This window comes from Lissotriton helveticus, chromosome 4_1, assembly GCF_964261635.1.
Source record: "Lissotriton helveticus chromosome 4_1, aLisHel1.1, whole genome shotgun sequence".
Taxonomy (NCBI): Eukaryota; Metazoa; Chordata; class Amphibia; order Caudata; family Salamandridae; genus Lissotriton; species Lissotriton helveticus.
In genome coordinates, this window is record NC_136063.1 from 1,540,513,994 (window position 1) to 1,540,531,856 (window position 17,863).

The 17,863-nt window shown below is 48.4% G+C and overlaps 1 protein-coding gene across 2 annotated transcripts in view; it reads right to left on the bottom strand.

Moving 5' to 3' along the window:
* SACM1L (SAC1 like phosphatidylinositide phosphatase) overlaps positions 1-17,863 on the bottom strand; it is a 387,094-nt gene that overhangs the window by 105,445 nt on the left and 263,786 nt on the right. For both annotated transcript variants that reach the window (XM_078688168.1, XM_078688167.1), the window contains exon 14: positions 16,330-16,468. In XM_078688168.1, coding sequence (XP_078544294.1) covers positions 16,330-16,468 — 139 coding nt within the window. The remainder of the gene's footprint in view (positions 1-16,329; positions 16,469-17,863) is intronic.

Genomic DNA, 17,863 nt, shown 5'->3' on the forward strand with positions numbered 1-17,863 from the left:
GCAGAAGGAAGAGAAGCTTGCTTTTAGGCTTGGCCGGAGCATCCTTCGGCGTCTGAGGCGACGGCAACGGAGCCGACGTAGCAGCGGCCTTTTCCCTGATTCTCTGCAGCGAAGCGGCGATGGGAGACGCTTCATCCACAGTGGCTTTTGGCGCTGACGAGGACGTCTTGACCTTCCCCTCGGATCCGACGTGATGGTGGCCCTTCTGAGGTTTGGGCGCCAATGCCGTTGACGCCGACCTAGAGTCCTTGGACCGATGCGCAGACGTGCCAGCAGTTGATCCGTGCGCTTGAGTCGGTTCCGTATCCACTACGCTGCTGGCCTTGGCGTGCTTCGACGGTGTCGCAGCGGTTGATCCGTGCCGACCACCCTTTTTAGAGGATCCCTCCTCCTGCGCCGATTTCGTTCCAGCGGAATCGATCGACTTCTTCGGCTTCTGCGGACCGGAGCCCGACGGAGCCGATGCGGCAGCGGGTGCAGTATGTTTTTGTGGGCCGGCCGCCATTTTAGGGACGCTCGAGTCCATAAGTTTCGGTTTCGTTTTCGGGTCGGCCATTTTAGGTGTCGTCGACACCGCAGGTTTCGGTTTCGATCCGGCTTGCCCAGCAAGTACGTCCGTGGCCGGGCCTGATGGCGGGGCCGTGGCTTGCGGCACTGGGTCTTGGGTAAGGCCACTTGGCGATCCCGTGACCCGATCTTGATCTTCGAAACCTTCGGGGCATAGCTCGTCTCCAGAGCTATCTGCCGCGGCCCCATAAATCTCTTCGACGTCCCCTACCTCGTCGACGTATTGAAGGTCTTGCCCCGCGACTCCGTCGTCGTCCTCCGGATCCGCCTCGACCTCCGTTTCGGGTGGGGAGATTTGGAGAAGATGACCCTGTTCATCTTCTTCCTGGTCGCCGAAGATGTTTTCTGGATCGGGGGCCGCTTGTCTGGCCTCCAGGCGCACCGCGCGCCGAAGCTTGAGAGTCTTTTTCGACCTGAATTGAGCGCAAGCCTTACACTTGCCGTCGTCATGGTCCGGTGAAAGGCATTTGTTACAGACCGGGTGGAGGTCTATATGTGGGTACTTGGACCCACAGAGCGGACAGTACTTAAACGGACTCCGCTCCATGCTGTAAAGTTGTAGTCGTGTCGCGATGAGAAGGCCTCGATGTTCGAAGAGTGTAGACTCCGTTGAATCCGACTTCAAGAGTTGGAAGAACCCGAGACCGTGCGCGAACAATACCGACGCTAGAAAATACAAGGCCCTTTGGCCTGAAAAAGTTAGTTTTTCTCGGTTCCGACAAAGAGAAGTCGGGACCACATCCGAACCCAATGGCGGAAAAAAACAATCTGGGGATGGAGCCGATGCCCATGCGCACTGTAGTCCAGGGGAGGAGCCACCTATCTCAGGATACTTCGAAGACTCTTCCAGGACAACAATGTGCGATCATCCGGACCCAACACTAGGCGGCGATCTAATGCTAAGATATGAATTTAGCAGCCCACATGCCTCGAACCCTTTGATAGTGCCCAGAGGAGAGCCCTGCTAGGCCAAGGATAGTAGGAACAGAAGGACCTCAGAAAGTTGGGCAGAAAGGGGATCCACATCCTTTGCTGTGCACCATGCCACAGACTTGTTCCACCAGCAGGCGTATACCGTCTTAGTGGAGGGACGCCTGGCTGCCAGAATGACATCACAGATTTCAAGAGGAAGATCGCAAGCTGTTAACTGTTGCCGCTCAATCTCAACGCAAGGAGGTAGAGGCTAGACACGTTCGGGTGGAGGACCATCCCCTGCTGCTGCGACAGAAGACCCTAACGAAGAGGCAGTCAGATTGGGGGATCAATTGCCATGTTGAGTAGCAAGGGATACCAGTAACTTCGTGCCCAATCCGGACCCACAAAAATTACTTGGGGCCTGGTCACGCCAAATCTTCAACACTCTGGGCAGAAGTGGTGTAGGCGTAAAGGCGTAAATAGACCACAACTGCACTTCAGACGAAAAGCGTCGCCGAGTTAGTACCGCCTTGGAAATTCCAAAGCGCAGAACTGATTACATTGCCTGTTCTTTTCGGTGGCCAACAGATCGAACCAAGGCTCTCCCCACTGCAGAAAGAGTCCTTGCGCCACGTCCGAGTTCAGACGCCATTCGTGATCCATCAAGCACCGGCGGCTGAGTTCGTCCACCCTGGCATTCAGAAAACCTGCCAGGTGTTGAACCACCAAGGTAATGCCATGATGTTCCAGCCATGTCCAGAGGCGCAGAGCCTCCTGACATAGGGTCTACCACCCCACCCCGCCTGGTTTGTTGCAATACCACATGGCGGTGGTGTTGTCCGTGAACACCTGCACCACACTTCCCCAGATAGAGGGAAGGAATGCCTTCAGTGCAAGTCGGATCGCCCGAAGCTCCAAATGGTTGATATGGAGCTGGGACTTCGCCGGAGACCAGAGGCCTCTGATCTCCGCCTCTCCCAAGGGGCCTCCCCATCCCAGGAAGGGCGCATCCGTCACCACTGTGTGCTCCGGTGGGGGAAGGGAGAGGGATCTGCCATTGACCCAATCGCAGTTCATGAGCCCCCAATACAATTGCCATGCAGTGCTCTCCAAGATCTGGACATGTTCCGACAGCTTGCTCTGATGCTGCGCCCACTGGAACTTTAGGTCCCACTGCAGAGCCCGCATATTCCATCTGGCAGGTTGCACTAGCAGGATGCAGGAGACCATCAGGCCCAGGAGCCAGAGGCTGAAAGATCGGAATCATAGCCTGAATATCCCAGACTCGCTGCTCAGGAGGATAAACCCGAAACCGCGTCGAATCCAGAACCGCTCCGTTGCAGGGGAGCTTCTGAGAGGGACTCTGGCGCGACTTTGGCACGTTGATGGAGAACCCCCGCAAATGCAGGAGGTCGGCCGTAGTCTGAAGGTGGGTGACAACTGCCTAAGGCGAGCCCACCTTCAACAACCGGTCGTCGAGGTAGGGGAAGACGGTCACCCCTGACCTGCGCAGGTGAGCTGAGACCACTGCCATCACTTTCGTGAACACCCGAGGGGGGCTGGTAAGGCCGAAGGGGAGCACGGCAAACTGAAAATGCTCCTGGCCTACCATGAACCACAGGTAACGCCGGTGGGCCGGCAGGACGGGATGTGAAAATATGGGTCCTGCAACTCCAACGCTACCATCCAGTCTCCAGGGTCGAGGGCAGCCAAGACCTGAGCCAGAATCAACATCTTGAACTTCTGCTTCTGCAGGAAGCAATTGACGTTCCTGAGGTCCAAGATGGGGTGCAAGCCCCATTTGTTCCTCTTGGGGACCAGAAAGTAGTGGTAATAAGAACCACGTCCTACTTCTGGCCCAGGAACACACTCAATGGCCCCCTTGGCCAAGAGGGCCATGACTTCCTGTTGGAGAAGCGCGTGGTGATCCCCGACATGCGGTGGAACTGAGGAGGCATGGCTGGAGGGGGTAGACTCGAAGGGGAGGGAGTAACCCCGCCGGACGAGTTGTAGCACCCATCTATCGGCAGTGACAGAACGCCAGTGGGGGAGGTGATGTTGAATCCTGCCACCCACTGGCGTGGGGTGCACCCCAAAGCTCTAACTAGGAAGGCTTTGAGGCGGATTCTGCGGGAGTGGAGGTGGACTGACCTGCACGTTGGCCCCCTGTGCCACCACGGCGGCCTCCACGCCCACACAGAGTTTGGTTCTGCGCGGGCTTCTGACTGAACGAGCCGGCAGGGACGCCCCTTCCGTGGCCACGAAAGGATTGAAAGGAAGGCGTGGTCGGGCGTGTGGTGGAGAGACCCAAGGACTAGGCCGTATCCCGAGAGTCTTTGAAACGCTTCAGCGCACTGTCTGCATTTATCGCTAAACAGGCGAGTACCATCAAAAGGCACGTCCATGAAGGAACTCTGGACATCCCCCGAAAACCCAGTGGACCGGAACCAGGGATGGCAACGCAGGGCCACTGATGTGGAGATTGCTCTCCCTAAAGAATCTGCAATGTCCAGGCCACACCGAATGGCAAACTTCGCTGCATCCTCTCCCTCTGCCACAGCCTGGGAAAGTACAGCCTGAACCTCTTCCGGACACTGAGGCAGTGTCTGTGCCACTGTGTCCCACACAGCGTGAGAGTAGCGGCTCAAAAAGCATGTGGTGTTAACTGACCGCAGCCCCAAGCTGGCAGAGGAAAATAACCTCTTGCCAAACTGCTCCAGTTTTTTCTATTCCTTATCCGGCGGGGCGGTAGGGAACGCACTCTGGGAAGTGGAGGCCTGAATGACCAGGCTCTCCGGAGTGGAATAATTGGTCAGAAAGGCCGGGTCACCCGGTGCCGGGCGATGACGCCTGGCCACGTTCTTATCCACAGGAACCCCTGTGGCTGGCCTAGACCAGGTGCCTATCAAAACACCAGTCAAGGCCTCATTAAACAGGAGCAGGGGTTCCATAGAACTTGCAGCCGGCTGAAGAAGCTCAGTGAGGAGGTTGGTCTTGTGAGTGACAGTAGGCAGATCAAGGTCAAGGTCCTCAGCTGCTCTACGGAGCACCATAGTATATGTGGCGCCCTCCTCCATGATAAACGGGAGGAGACACAAATCCAGGCTCGGAGGAGAGGTCAAGGCCGCCTGTGTTCTCCGAGTCTTCCACCCACTCATTTTCAGAGTCGCACTGCCGTGCCAGAGGGTCTTCCGACCACTCCCAGTCATCCCCCTCCTCCACAGCCCGTGGTACAGGCGGCAGAGGTGGGGGGAGGCACAGGGAAAACCAAGTGCTCCAACGGCGCCGGGCATGGCGCTGGTCGGTGCCGATCCGGCACCAAGTCCCAATTAGGGTTCCAAGCCGGAGCAAAATTGCTCAGGAATTCGGGCAAGGGCGGCGGTGGAACAAATGGGACCCATGGCGGCGCCGGGAACGGAGCCGCAGGGGTCGCCTGAGGCGCCGGCAGAGGACCTTGCGGTGCCGGGTCCGGAGCCAGTGGATCTGGTGGCAAGCTAGGGCCCTCAAAAGGGACCGGGGGCCCGAAGGCACGCCTGCAGGAGCCCTGGGCCTGAAAAGGCGGTCCATGGCGGCAAGAAACTGTTGCACCTGGGCCGGAGTCGCCGACAGACCCGGATAAGGTAGGTAGGCCGCGGGACTCCTACGCTCCAGCGGAGCCACGGGGATGAACCCATGGCCCCCTCGTCTGCGTCCGGAGATCGACGGGGGGATATCGGAGAGCGAACACGCTTCTTTGACTTTTTCTTGTGATATCTCTTACCCGATTCAGAGGGCGAAGACTTAGGCCCCGAGGAGCGATGGTGATGCCTCCACGGTTGGTCCCTCGAGCGACCCCTGGACCTCGAACGGCGCGGAGACAACTGCCTGGCTTCCAGCAGCTTTCAGGACCGCTCCCGCAAAGCCTTCGGAGCCATGGCCAGAAAGTCGGAACATGACAGGGAGTCATGGTCGCGCTCCAGACAGTAGAGACAGACGCAATGGGGGTCGGCCACCAACATCGTACGGCGACAAGCCCCGCAGGATTTAAACCCAGGCATCCCTACGTGGCACCAGGAGTCAAGGACTCAAAAGAAGCAGAGACAAAATTCTCAAAAAAGTTAGTCAAGAAGTGGCTAGGGTACGTGCTCTAACCGGATCTGCGCTTGCTGGCACAGAAAAAGAAAGAACTGACGTCAGCGCACATGGGTGGCACCTAAATAGTCTCCGTGACGTCATCTTGGCGCTTAGGACACCAGATACGGACGTGGAGCGCCACGACACGACTGATTGACGCGCAGGGGTACTGCTGACGAAAAACTTTACGGATCCAGTCTGACGCCTGGGGATATTCTAAGGTAAGGAATCTATCACTAACATATCTCGTTCAGATACTTATGATTGGATAACAAAGAAGGCTGATTTTTTAGAACGGAAAAAAACATAGAACTCCGTACTTTTACACGTTATCCGAGATACAGAAACGCAGAAACCCACCACCGGGACAACCTATAGTATTAGGCATCACCTTGGTGAATACGTTTCTGCAACCTCGAGTAACCCAAATGAGATCTACATTAAGGAGACCACACACTTACTAAACATGCTCAAAGACATTTCCATTGACTCCAACAATGAATTGATGATTGGCTTGTAGGTGGAGGCTGTCTATGCCAGCGCACCGTAGAAGGTGAGCCTGCATGTCAAAGAAGACCTACTTAAAGGGTTTGAGTGGCCTTACAAGGCCCTAATCATTCTCACATTGAAATCTGCCAGATTAGCTTTAACAAAAAAATAATCTGAATTTCAAGGCACTACCTATTATCAACAACATTGCACCCTGATGAGTAGCACCTTTGCTCCCAATATAGTGTGCCTACATGTGCACCACTTTGAACATACTCACATACAGCCTAACAAATGAGAGGATGCGACAGTATATTGACAACACGTTTGTTATATGGAAGGGCAATACGGCTTGCTTCTCGAGAGGTTAAATACTTACAACTCATACTTGAAATTCACTCTAATAAAGAGTAACAAGGAGATCTCTTTCTTAGATGTGACAATCCGAACAGACATGGGATCATTATGGAGTCATTTCCATAAAACCTATAGGAAAAGCAGCCTACTACATTTCAAGAGCGTACACTCATGCGTTTAGACTTAGGCCTCAAGAGGCCATGGGAGCAAAGTAACCTGACTAATAGAAATTATTTGACTGTGATCTATTGATTGAATGCCTGTGTAAATTAATATACATAGGAATGCCCACATGAAAAGTTAAAACCGGAATCAGTGAGCACCGTAGCTGCCTGTGAAACTCAACACGAATAACTGCACATTTTCGGACCAAGGGCGTACTGAGAATGACTTACGTTATACCATAAAAGAAAAAATAACCACCAGTACCAACATGAGGAGAACCCTCCTGGAACATGAACAGATGTGGGTGTAAAGGCTCCAAACATATTTCGGGTCTCAAAGATGATATTCCCAGAACCAAATAAATGCTATGCATTAAAATTGATTCATGATTCTGCAAAATACTAGCACGCATAGGAAATTACACGAGAGCAACATGTTTTGGCCCACTAGGTAAGACACATACCGACTGCCTATTAGGCTGTGGTGTTACAACTGAGCTTGTAAAGTCTACTCTTAATGGCAGTACCCTTTATCATGGGGCCCACATGGAGTAAGGTACCAAACTCTTCTGTTTTGGTGTTTTATGGGATACATTATAATATGCAAAACAGACTTCCTGTTCAGGTAGATCTAGATATAAAAAAAATTCTTAACTAATAATACCATGTGAATATAATTATGTACAAACAATTTCAACTGGTTAGCTGATTGAGTGAAGTGCCTCAATCTAGAGTGTAGTTTAGATGCATTTCAACCCATTTAATAGCAAATCCATTATTTAACACCCATCCGACGTTCCCGGTACTCATACTAGGTTAGTCAAGCTTTTTATATTCAATATATGTGAGCATCCGTCCAAAAATATATAAAAGATGCCCAGGGTGGTAATTTCATCTTCACATCTTCAGCCCGGAGATGCAATATTTCGACTTGAGTCAGGTCCACCACTGTCTCTTTGGAGGCCTTTCACAGTAGTAAGGAGCTCATTAAAGGCATCTTTGTTTCGATTTACTTGCGCTCTAGTACTTCACGAGAAGAGTTCATGGCATTGAGTACAGCTCATCTGGCGGGGTCAGGTTTCTGATGCATTTTGCCCACTGGAAGCACCCTTGTGGGTCGTAGTGCTCTCTGTCCCCATTCACTCCTTTACTAGAAGGCCTCTCATGATCCTGTTACAGGTCATGAAAGCCCAGGTGACGTCTCCTGCCTCCACCCTCGCACCCCCAGTTGTCGCTCCCCAAGGCTCAACAACAATGTCAGGCATGTCCTGCAGAGAGGGTCCAGGAAGACCAGCAGGGTAAGCATCCAACAATGGTCAGCAGCCACTAATACCCAGCGCTTCACAGGCCTCCTACGTCACCAAATTGTCTCCCTCCTCACAAAGCCCAGTAGGCAGCAATGGCTCCGCAACGCCTCAGAGATAAAGTGTCCGGACCCCTCCTCCTCTTTTGGGCCTGTAGTTCACTCAACAAGTCACTAAACCCACCAACTTTCATCACCAGGAAGTCCTTCCGGCTTAGGGTCATTGCCTCAAGGGTTTTCACTACTCAGAGCCAAGGCTGTTCTCGACTCATCTGCCAGGTCTACATATTCGTGGAGATCTCCCTCCTCCAATCACCAGGGCTCCCAGCTGAGCCTCTACCACTGGGTTGTCGTTTGGATGGAGCAGGTTGACCACCCTGTCGCTGCAGGAGGAGGCTCATTCAGTCGCACTGCGCCATTCATTCCTCGGCATGCTCCTTTAAGATGAGTGTGTCATCTTGGCTGCGGCGTCATCCAGCACAGTGGACACACTTTTATTGCAGGCAGTACCGCCATTGTCCTCTAGTTCTTGCCACGGGCATGTCGCCTGCCTCCAGGGGTCTGGGGCCTCCTTCAAAACTGGTTTTGAGGCTACTCCTGGACCACTAATGTTCAGGGGAATGGATGTAGTAGTGGAAAGCTTAGCAGAGCACGGCCACCTTGGTTAGCGACCAGCTATGCCCCCTTTATGAGTTTATCTTGATATGCTAACTTTCTCTAGTCATCTTACAACAATCCCATGTCAATCACAATTTTACCAGAGACTCATCCAGGACCTCTCTGTTGATGAATATGGCTTCAAAGATCTTGACCTGCGTGTCTGGGGTGGAGGCAGGCAGTCACAAACTAATTCTCTCTCCAATATGAACTCCCCTCATTCAGTTAGAGTTCCATCATCTGCAACTGTGGTTCTATGGCACCAATCTGCTCCCTAGAATTTTTCAGCTTCCCCAGCGTCAGAGCAAGACTAGACATTCTGCTGTTCCACTCACAGTATCAGCCACTCCCACAGTCAACGGAAGTAGTCACAGTTTTGAGCTTTCGGGGAAAAGACAATAGAATCAAGTACAAACCTAGCGCATCTTGTTTCTTAATGCATGGGCACCAGTCAAATTCTGTCAACTGTGAATATCGCACTGTTAGATTTACACTGTAAAGTCCCACCAAAGATCCAATTAGCTTTATGAAGAGGCATGATAAGTTCAAAAATCATAAACTCCAAATGCTACTTGTCAGAAAGGCACCCACAGTAGCACAGTCTCATCACAGCCAGAATGCTCTGATTATCCATGAATACCTCCATCATTTATCTGCCCTACGTTAAAAGCAATCTATCTTGCAATTACGTACTCCCTCATGGCACTGCAATGCAGCATCGCTCCTCCAACAGTGTGCTGGAGGAGAGGTGAGCACACCACCGATCAGAAGTGAGCACAATCAGTGCAGTCATCATAGCCATGTCTCTCCCATAGAAGGCACATTTTGGGAATGAGTTAGGAAGATGAGTCTGGTTAAACACTGCTCTCAACAGGCCAATGAGCAGTCCCGGTCTGCTTCAAAATCTCCTCTGCTGTCCTGCTTTTCCACTGCCATTCGCATACTGGCATGTTCGGACTCACTATCCGGCCCACAAGAAAGTCGCTTCATATACTGCTGCACCTGCAAGACCCTCTGGCTGGTCAGCGCCACCCCAATCATGACTGTCCATGGCAAGAGAGCACCAGTCAACATTGAGCAACGTAACTACAAGCCTTCTGCTCCAGATGTTAGGTCCTTCAGCACGTTTCTCACTGCCAACTGTGTCCCGAATGGGCCGCGCCTGCCAACTTGGTCTTAAGGGGAAATGACTTGACATATCACGGCTTCCCAATGCTTTGCCTTCAATAGGCAATCAAACAATCACACAGGCTCAAATATTGCAAAGCCAGTGACCCTCTGTGACCAGTCCTCTGGGCTTATTGGAGCCAGGCAGCACTTTTGAGGCAGAATGCAAAGGAATTTTAGGCAGCTGACAGGGAGCTATGGAGAATGTGTCCTACTCCATGAACAGCCGCTATGCCATCCTATAATAAGAAACATGCTTACAACAGTTTTTCCATATTTATATTGTGCTGTAGCCCATTGCATGAGAAAAGCAGCTTACAAAGCCACCTGGTGGACATGCGTTTACTGGGTATAGCATCTTTTGCATGAAAGCATCTCTTGATGCCTCTCATCTTTATGAACTGGGTCTCCTGGAACATGTATATCTTATAGCAGACTGTTATCTATGTTTTGCTAAAGGGGAGCATTTCTGTATAGCACATAACATGCTGTGATGCAAAGTAGCTGAAATTCCTGGTGCAATCAATTTATCAAACCAAAGGGAAATTTCAATTTGCAATATAAGTTGCTTGATTTATGATGCCTTAAGAAGTCATTTGAAAAATGAGTCCAGGACTAATCGAGCCCTCGGCTTTTAGACACTTCCAGCATGTTCTACCTGACACTTTTGGGGTGCTTTGAAGCAGATGATTAACAATTTGTATCCCAGATGGAACAAGTCTTTAAAGTCTGCACTAAGTGTCACAATTGTAAAGTGTGTGAATTTCAGCTGATGACGATAAGGTAATTTTGGTGCTTGGATACAACATCAAATTTGTATCTTTGTTTCTCAACTTTTATGAGTCAAAGCCATGAGCGGAGATGCAAACATACTTTAAAAGGTCATGTTTTCATCTACCTTGCAAATTATTTAATTACATTTCCTAGGACTCTTCAGGGTCCCTCTGCGCCAACGTTCCTCATTATTGATCTTGGATGTTCTTAGTATATTGCCTCCTTGGTAATTTATCTCGGCTGCCTCCTTAAAAAATATCAGATGCAGAACCTACACCAAGTACCAATATGGAACTCATGCAGGATTCCCACTGTGCTGATTCAACATTTTGACTTCGACTCCTAAGGCAAGAAGCACCCAAGATGACTACAAGTTACAGACAAGGCTTAAGGCACCAATTTCCCTAAAATGTAGGATCATACCCATGTCTAATCCATTCACTCTAGCTGAATACAAAACTAGCTACTTACCTGTGCTCTGTGGTTCTCCAGTACGGGTATCTTTTATAAATTGACATGCTTGAATTTTCCCCGTCATCATGGTGGGCGTCCCATGGTAACAGAAGAAATAGCAGTAATAAAACATCACCACAGACCTCCATAGAACAGAAAACTCGCTTAAGTAACTTTTCAGCCTCATTTTAAAACAGCCACACTCCAGCCAATTACAGCAGAGACCTTAGAGTTCCCTTCCCCACAGAGCCACCATCCCTGCAGATTTCGCGCACAAGTAATAGGTATACAAAACTTCAAGGTAATTGGTGAGCTTAATCGGGGAGGAGGGGGGGTCGCATGTGAATCTATAAAATCTATCAATACTGGAGAACCACAGTGTACAGGTAAGTAACTTGTTTTTACTCCAGTATTGAATCTTTTACAGATTCACATGCTTGAATCAGATAAGTAAGCAGTAAAAACACATTAAGAGGAAAAAGAAAGGTGGGAGGCAGGTGAACCATCCCACCATGATGTAAACTTGTAGCATCAGAAACCAGGAAGAGAATAATAAGCCTACAAATTTACTAACAGCATGTAAAGAACATAGAAGGCAAAAAGCTGCCTGCCTTAGACAAAGTGACGTCGAAGTGTAGCTTGTACAACAGCGATTTCTGCCCTTTTCCAACCATCAAGGCAGTAATGCTTTGTGAATGTGAGAGCGTTCGCCCAAGTTGCCACCCTGCACAGGTCAGGGAGTGATGCTCCCGCAAACAGGGCGTAGGAAGTTGCCACTTTCCTAGTAGAGTGAGCTTGTGTTTTCGCAAGAAGTGGGAGACCAGCGTTCTCATGACAGTAGGAAATCGTGGCGGTGACCCAACGAGTAATGCTGGCCAGTGTCAAGGCGTGTCCTTTCCTAGGTGCTGAGAAAGAGATCAGTAGCTGAGAGGATTTACGGAAGATCTTCGTTCTTTGGAGATAAAACTTTAAATGACGTTTAATGTCCAGAGAATGCAACGCTCTTTCCGCTGCTGATCGGCTCATTGAGGTGGTTAGTTGAAGGCGCCTTAGTGCGTAGGATAACCCTGTCTGGCAAAAATTGCAGATACAGTTCTTTTACAGTGAGCTTGGATTTCACCGATACGTCTGGCTGACGTAATGGCCAAGAGGAAAGCCACTTTTCACGAAAGGAACTTCAATTCGCATGTGTGTACTGTTTCAAAGGGAGAATGCATCAGTTGTGACAGGACGGTGTTTAATTGCCACAAAACTGGAGGAGGCTTAACAGGTGGAAAAGCTCTAAAAAGTCCCTTAATAAAGTCTTTGACAAGTTGGTTAGAACACAGAGAAGTTTGATTTGAGCGTCTTTTATACCTAGAATTTGAAGCAAGGTGAACTCTTAAGGAAGAGTGAGAAAGTCCTGATTTTGCTAAGTGCAAGAGATAAGGCAGTACCTGCTGCGGAGATGATGAGAACCGATGTAATGTTTGCGAGATACACCAAGCCCAGGATCTCTTCCATTTGGCTGAGCAACATTTCAACGTAGACAGAGCTTGAGACTTCTATAGTATCGTAGAACGCTCCTTGGAAAGCCTCAAATCCGCAAATTCAGCGTGGTGAGGAGCCAAGCCAACAAATGTAGAGGACATTTGTGGATGAACCACTTGGCCCTGGTTCATGTAGAGAAGATCCTCCTTTGTAGGGAAGAGAATCAGAGCACACTCTGATAGGCGATGCAGCTCGGAATACCAGCATTGTCTTGCCCAACCTGGAGCAATGAGAATGACCCGACAAGGCTCCTGCTTCATTTTCTGAAGTACTCAAAAAATTTGTAGAAACGGGGGAATTGCGCAGGCAAACATCCCAGTCCAAGGAAACTGGAAGGCATCTCCCCATGAATTTTGATGAGGATGTCTGCTTGCAAAAAGAGGAAACTCTTTGTTGAGGAACTTAGCGAACAGATCGAATGTTGGGTAACCCCAGGATTGAAAAATCACCTTCAAATGCTGGTCGTTGAGCTCCCATTCGTGACACTGTTTGGAGGCCCTTCTGGCACATGCTCCACTCGCAAGGAGATGAGGTTGACAAGGAACCGATCCCATATCTGTTGGGAAAGAAGGGAACGCGCTCAAGATCTCGTGTCGCCCTGCTTTCAGAGGTAAAACATTGTCGTAGTGTTGTTCATCCACTGACACACCTTTGATCCGAGGCAGGAAGGCTTTCAGACCCAGCAAAAATGCCTTGAGCTACAGAATGTTTTTATGGCACTCCGATTCCTGTTTGGACCACTTGCAGTGAACCTGTAATTCTTGAAGATGAACCGCCACCCCTCCCCTCACCATCTGCCACATCAGAGGTCATCACCAGCTGTGACACAGAGTGAATGAAAGACAGGCCTTGCAAAAGGTTTTCCATGACCATCCACCAGGCCCATTGCGGTTGTAATTGCTGCTGAAATGGGAACCTTGTTGAATGAGCCTCGAGACAGAATCCACTGCGCATCGAGCCACTCGTGCAGGGATCGCATGTGAAGCCGGCAATTGGAGATGAGAAGGATGCAAGAGGAAATCATACCCAGAATGGACTTGTACTGCCTCACAGAAATGAACCTTTTTGTTGAAAGAAGCTTTGTCATATCCAAAATCCACATTATTTTTCTCGAGTGGGAAAGGCCTGCCCAGCTCTGTGTTGAGTCGTGCATCCAGAAAGACGAACGAATTGGCCGGGATTAATGGCCGATTTTCCCACATTGATGCAAAGACCTAGAGACTGGAAGAGAACTCGAAAGGCTCTTGTTGAAATCTCTGCCGCTTGAAAAAGAAGGCCGGTATCAGTGCCATGAACTTGTTGAACATCCTGGGACCAGACTTCAAACAGAATGAAAGCACTTTGAATTGGTAATGGCGCCCTGCCACTTTGAACCTGCAAAATTTACGATGGTGAGGGTGGATGGGAATATGAAAATAGGGGCTGAGGAGATCTAGAGAAGCCTGGTAATCCCATCCTGAATGATTGTTTTTTGATGAAATTGTTCAGCATTCTGAGGTCCATGACCTGCCTCCATTTTCCATTTTTAATCAGGAAGAAGTGGGAATATGTCTATTTGTATTACCCCTTCCTCTGTCTGAGCATCCTGACTATCCTCTGTGATGACTAAAGGAGGAGGAAGGGTATTCTCCTTTGTGGATTTGAGAGTGCTTTGGCCTGGAAGAATAGTGGGTACCTCTTGGGGAGGTAAAGGTCTCTGAAGGGTATTTGCGTCCGGAAAACACCTGACATAGTCATCAATCATGTGACAGAGATAAGACACCAGAGACACTGGAATGTTCTTTGATGGTTCCCTAAAGTGAGGACGCTCCTCCTCCCCGTCATCGTAAGGATAACGCTCCTGGAAGGAATCTAGCCTCTGCAGGACGGACATGTCTTTCTGCAAAAGAAAATTCCCCTGCCAGGTAAGAAGATGGATCATTGTCCTCAATGTCATCAGAATCTTGGCACTTGATCCTTAACTGTGATGGACTGTATGCAGGGCCAAATATACCTTCACCCTCGGACTCTTGGAAGTCCAAAAGGAGAACAGGAGGTAAAGGTGATATTTTGGAGAATTCCTGAATCTGCATGGTCTGAAGGAGGCTGATTTTCCCCTCTGCTGATGGTCCAGTTGACGGGCTCGACGGTGCAACCGCTGGTGCGATAGTCTGTGGCACCACAACAGTACGTGGACTGCCTTAGTCTGCGGGGATGTCGTCGCAGACAGACCTGTGGTCAAAGGGGAAATACTCATCGACGGTGAAGGTTTCGTCGTTGTAGTAGTCGCCGACGAAGCCGTAGACGGTGTAGAAACCTCAGGTTTTCTTGAGGAGAGTGGAATCTTCGTCAGCGGTCGAGAAGATTGGTCACCGAGAGGAGTCCGAGAAGCAGACACAGGAGCTGAAGAGGGCTTTGAAGGGCTTTAAAGCCTCTGTCTAAGGTTTCTTGTGGTGTTTAAGCTCAGATTTGTCCTGGGACTTACATCTTTTAGAGTCCCCGTGAAGTGAGGAGGGACTGTCCTTCTTTCTTTTCCTTCAGGAAGAATTGGCCTTTTCCTCAGGTTCAGACTCCCAATCTGAAGCAGCCTTACTTTTCTGTAGCCAGAGTAACTACTACCCTCCCCATCTTTGAGGGTTTTACATGAAAAAGTGTGGCAATACTTGCATTCCCTGGGTTTGTAGTCAGGGTTGAGGCAATATAAGCACGGTTTGTGGGGGGTCTTCAGAAAACAGCCTTTACTTCCCACAGGTCTTACAGGGCATAAACAGCCCAGGAATCTCAAAAACAGGAAGGTCAAAAGTATAAAGTCCAAGAAATACCTTGAGTGCAGCTAAAGCTGAGACTGGAGGTCAAAAGTTGAGAAGAAATACTGTAACTGAGCAGAGCTCAGGGAGACTCCCTATCACACGACGTGCGGTAAGAAATCTGAGGTATGGTGGCTCTGTAGGGAAGGGAACTCTGGAGTCTCTGCAGTGATTGGCTGAAGTTTGGATGTTTTAAAATGAGGCTGAAAAGTTACTTACGTGAGTTTTCTGTTCTATGGAGGTCTATGGGGATGTTTTAGAACTGCTATTTCTTCTGTTACCGTGGGACTCCCACCGTGATGACTTGGAAGATTCAAGCATGTGAAGCTATAAAAGATACAATACTGGAGAACTCAACTTGAGGTTATTCGTCGTAGATGTAACCAAATTATGCAACACACTTCTGAAATGTGCTCAGGCCATGGAAACTCTGCCTTCATACTTAGAACTCACCCAGACTTTACTGTTCTGAAGATGTTTATTGTTATCAGAACAGCTGGCTTGTGAATATTCTGTTTTGTTCTTGGTGCTTTAAATAAAATGTGGATGATCTTATTTTAGGAATTTCGAGATATACCTCAGGTATGTACTCAATGTTCACATGTTCAAAAGTTACTGATTGCAACCCATGCAGAACTTAAACAAATATAGGTCCATAGACTAACTGTAGAAGTGTAATGCAAACCTCAACCTTGTTGAAAATGGGAGCCGTTCTCATACAACTTACTGATTTGGTCTACTGTAATGCTTTTATCCTGCACTTTCCTTCTCAGCAATATCTTCAAGCTCTGGTACTTTACACTGAGGTTGAACTTGATGGTATTCAAGATACACATTGCAAAAAATGAAATCTAAATTAGTGACTTAAAAATATATATCTTTCAGAAGTTCAATTTTCTACCCTATAAGTCAAGCTCATGTGTAATATATTTTAGCATAATCAAACCATGGCAATGGTTTCTTGAGATTACCTTTTGGAAAAAGTCTTGAAAGTGAAATTGTGGGTGCCCATAATCACACTACTGTGTTTCAGAAGTTGTGAAAAACCTCTTACCTGCAGCTGGGATTGGAGGGAGCGACGAGCCAAAAGAGACTGAATTACATTTGTCCTGTCCAAGCAGTCCATGCAGTTGCTGCGAAATATTCCTTCTTGCTGTGTCACAACTTTCCCATCAGCGTCCACTAGGAAATAACTAACAATGCACAGCTTAATAATTGTATAAACATAGATACAATTCATACACATCCAAACATGGAAAGGGGTCAGATAAATGAGAAACTGCTCATGAAGAAAAGCTTACACTTCGTTTCATCAATAGCCTTGATTACTTGAGGGTCATAAATGTGCATAAAGCTGAACTATGAGACAATATACAACAACCAAACCAGATGATTCCTCTGAAACAATGAACATAAAACATTTCAAAATACATATTGTATTTATCTGTCCATAAAAATACAGGAAAAATATAATTTGATTCAAAATAACATTGTTTAGTTGTGACTGAGGAGGCTTGTCGGTATTCTCCAACCTCCATCAGGAACATCTTGTAACACAATACTGGGGGCAGACAAACGTCTCGTCCACACTTGAACTGGAATTATGCCTTTAGAGATGGTTGGGTTAACACTAGATGTTCGACCTGGAAGCTACAGCTGTTTCCTACACATGTTCAGCCACATGGCAGGCTGATATTAAACATTAAGAAATAAGGCTCACAGCCCGTGAATTTTATATCATTATCTAGTTTAGTGTGCCTTAGCAATGACGCCACACCGACCAGCAGGGGGACCAAGACTATTCTTCACTCCAACTGTCTTCTAAATGGAAAGTGAACACCCTTTAGCTTTACCACAGATAGGTAGCAGACTGAATACCAAAAGCAACTGCAGGCAAAAGACAAGGGTGCGCAGAAACTTGGACTTGTGGAGGTCTGGGACCCTTTCAAGTTATATGCCTGCCTCCTATCCCAGTAGGTGAACACCAATGAAGACTTAGAAAAATTGCCAATACTGTCCATTCCATAGTTAAGCACTGATCGGACATTTTTGTTTTGTTTTGAAGGACAGATGCGCAGGGAAAAGAGGTAATCACTGCAGACTCTTGGTGGCATGAGCTGTTGACAGACATCCAGATACCCATAAAAAAGCTAGCTTTTCTATAACAAACAGAACCTACAGACAGACACTTCTGGGTACCACATGTGTACTGATTTTTCATAACCAAGCAAATGTGTCCCATTCTATTGGAGTTGTAGATGAATTAACTGCCTGCAAAAACACCACAAGTATTGTTACAAAAGTCTACACTGACCATTCTCAAGGTGTTGTAATGAGGCTCAGCCCACTGCGAAATTGAAGATTCAAGAGCACCATATGTTTCAGAGTTAGTTTTATGGTCCATCACATAAACATTGTGGGCTTACGATGGAGTGGGCCATTCTCTGTGAACCGGTTACTTGAAAGACAGACATCTCGACAACGTATTTCATTTCTGAATAAAACTAAAAACCTATAGTGATTCTTCTTTAGACCCAAGCCTCCACCATTTTTTTGACCCCGCCCTACCTACCCCTCCATTTAATCCT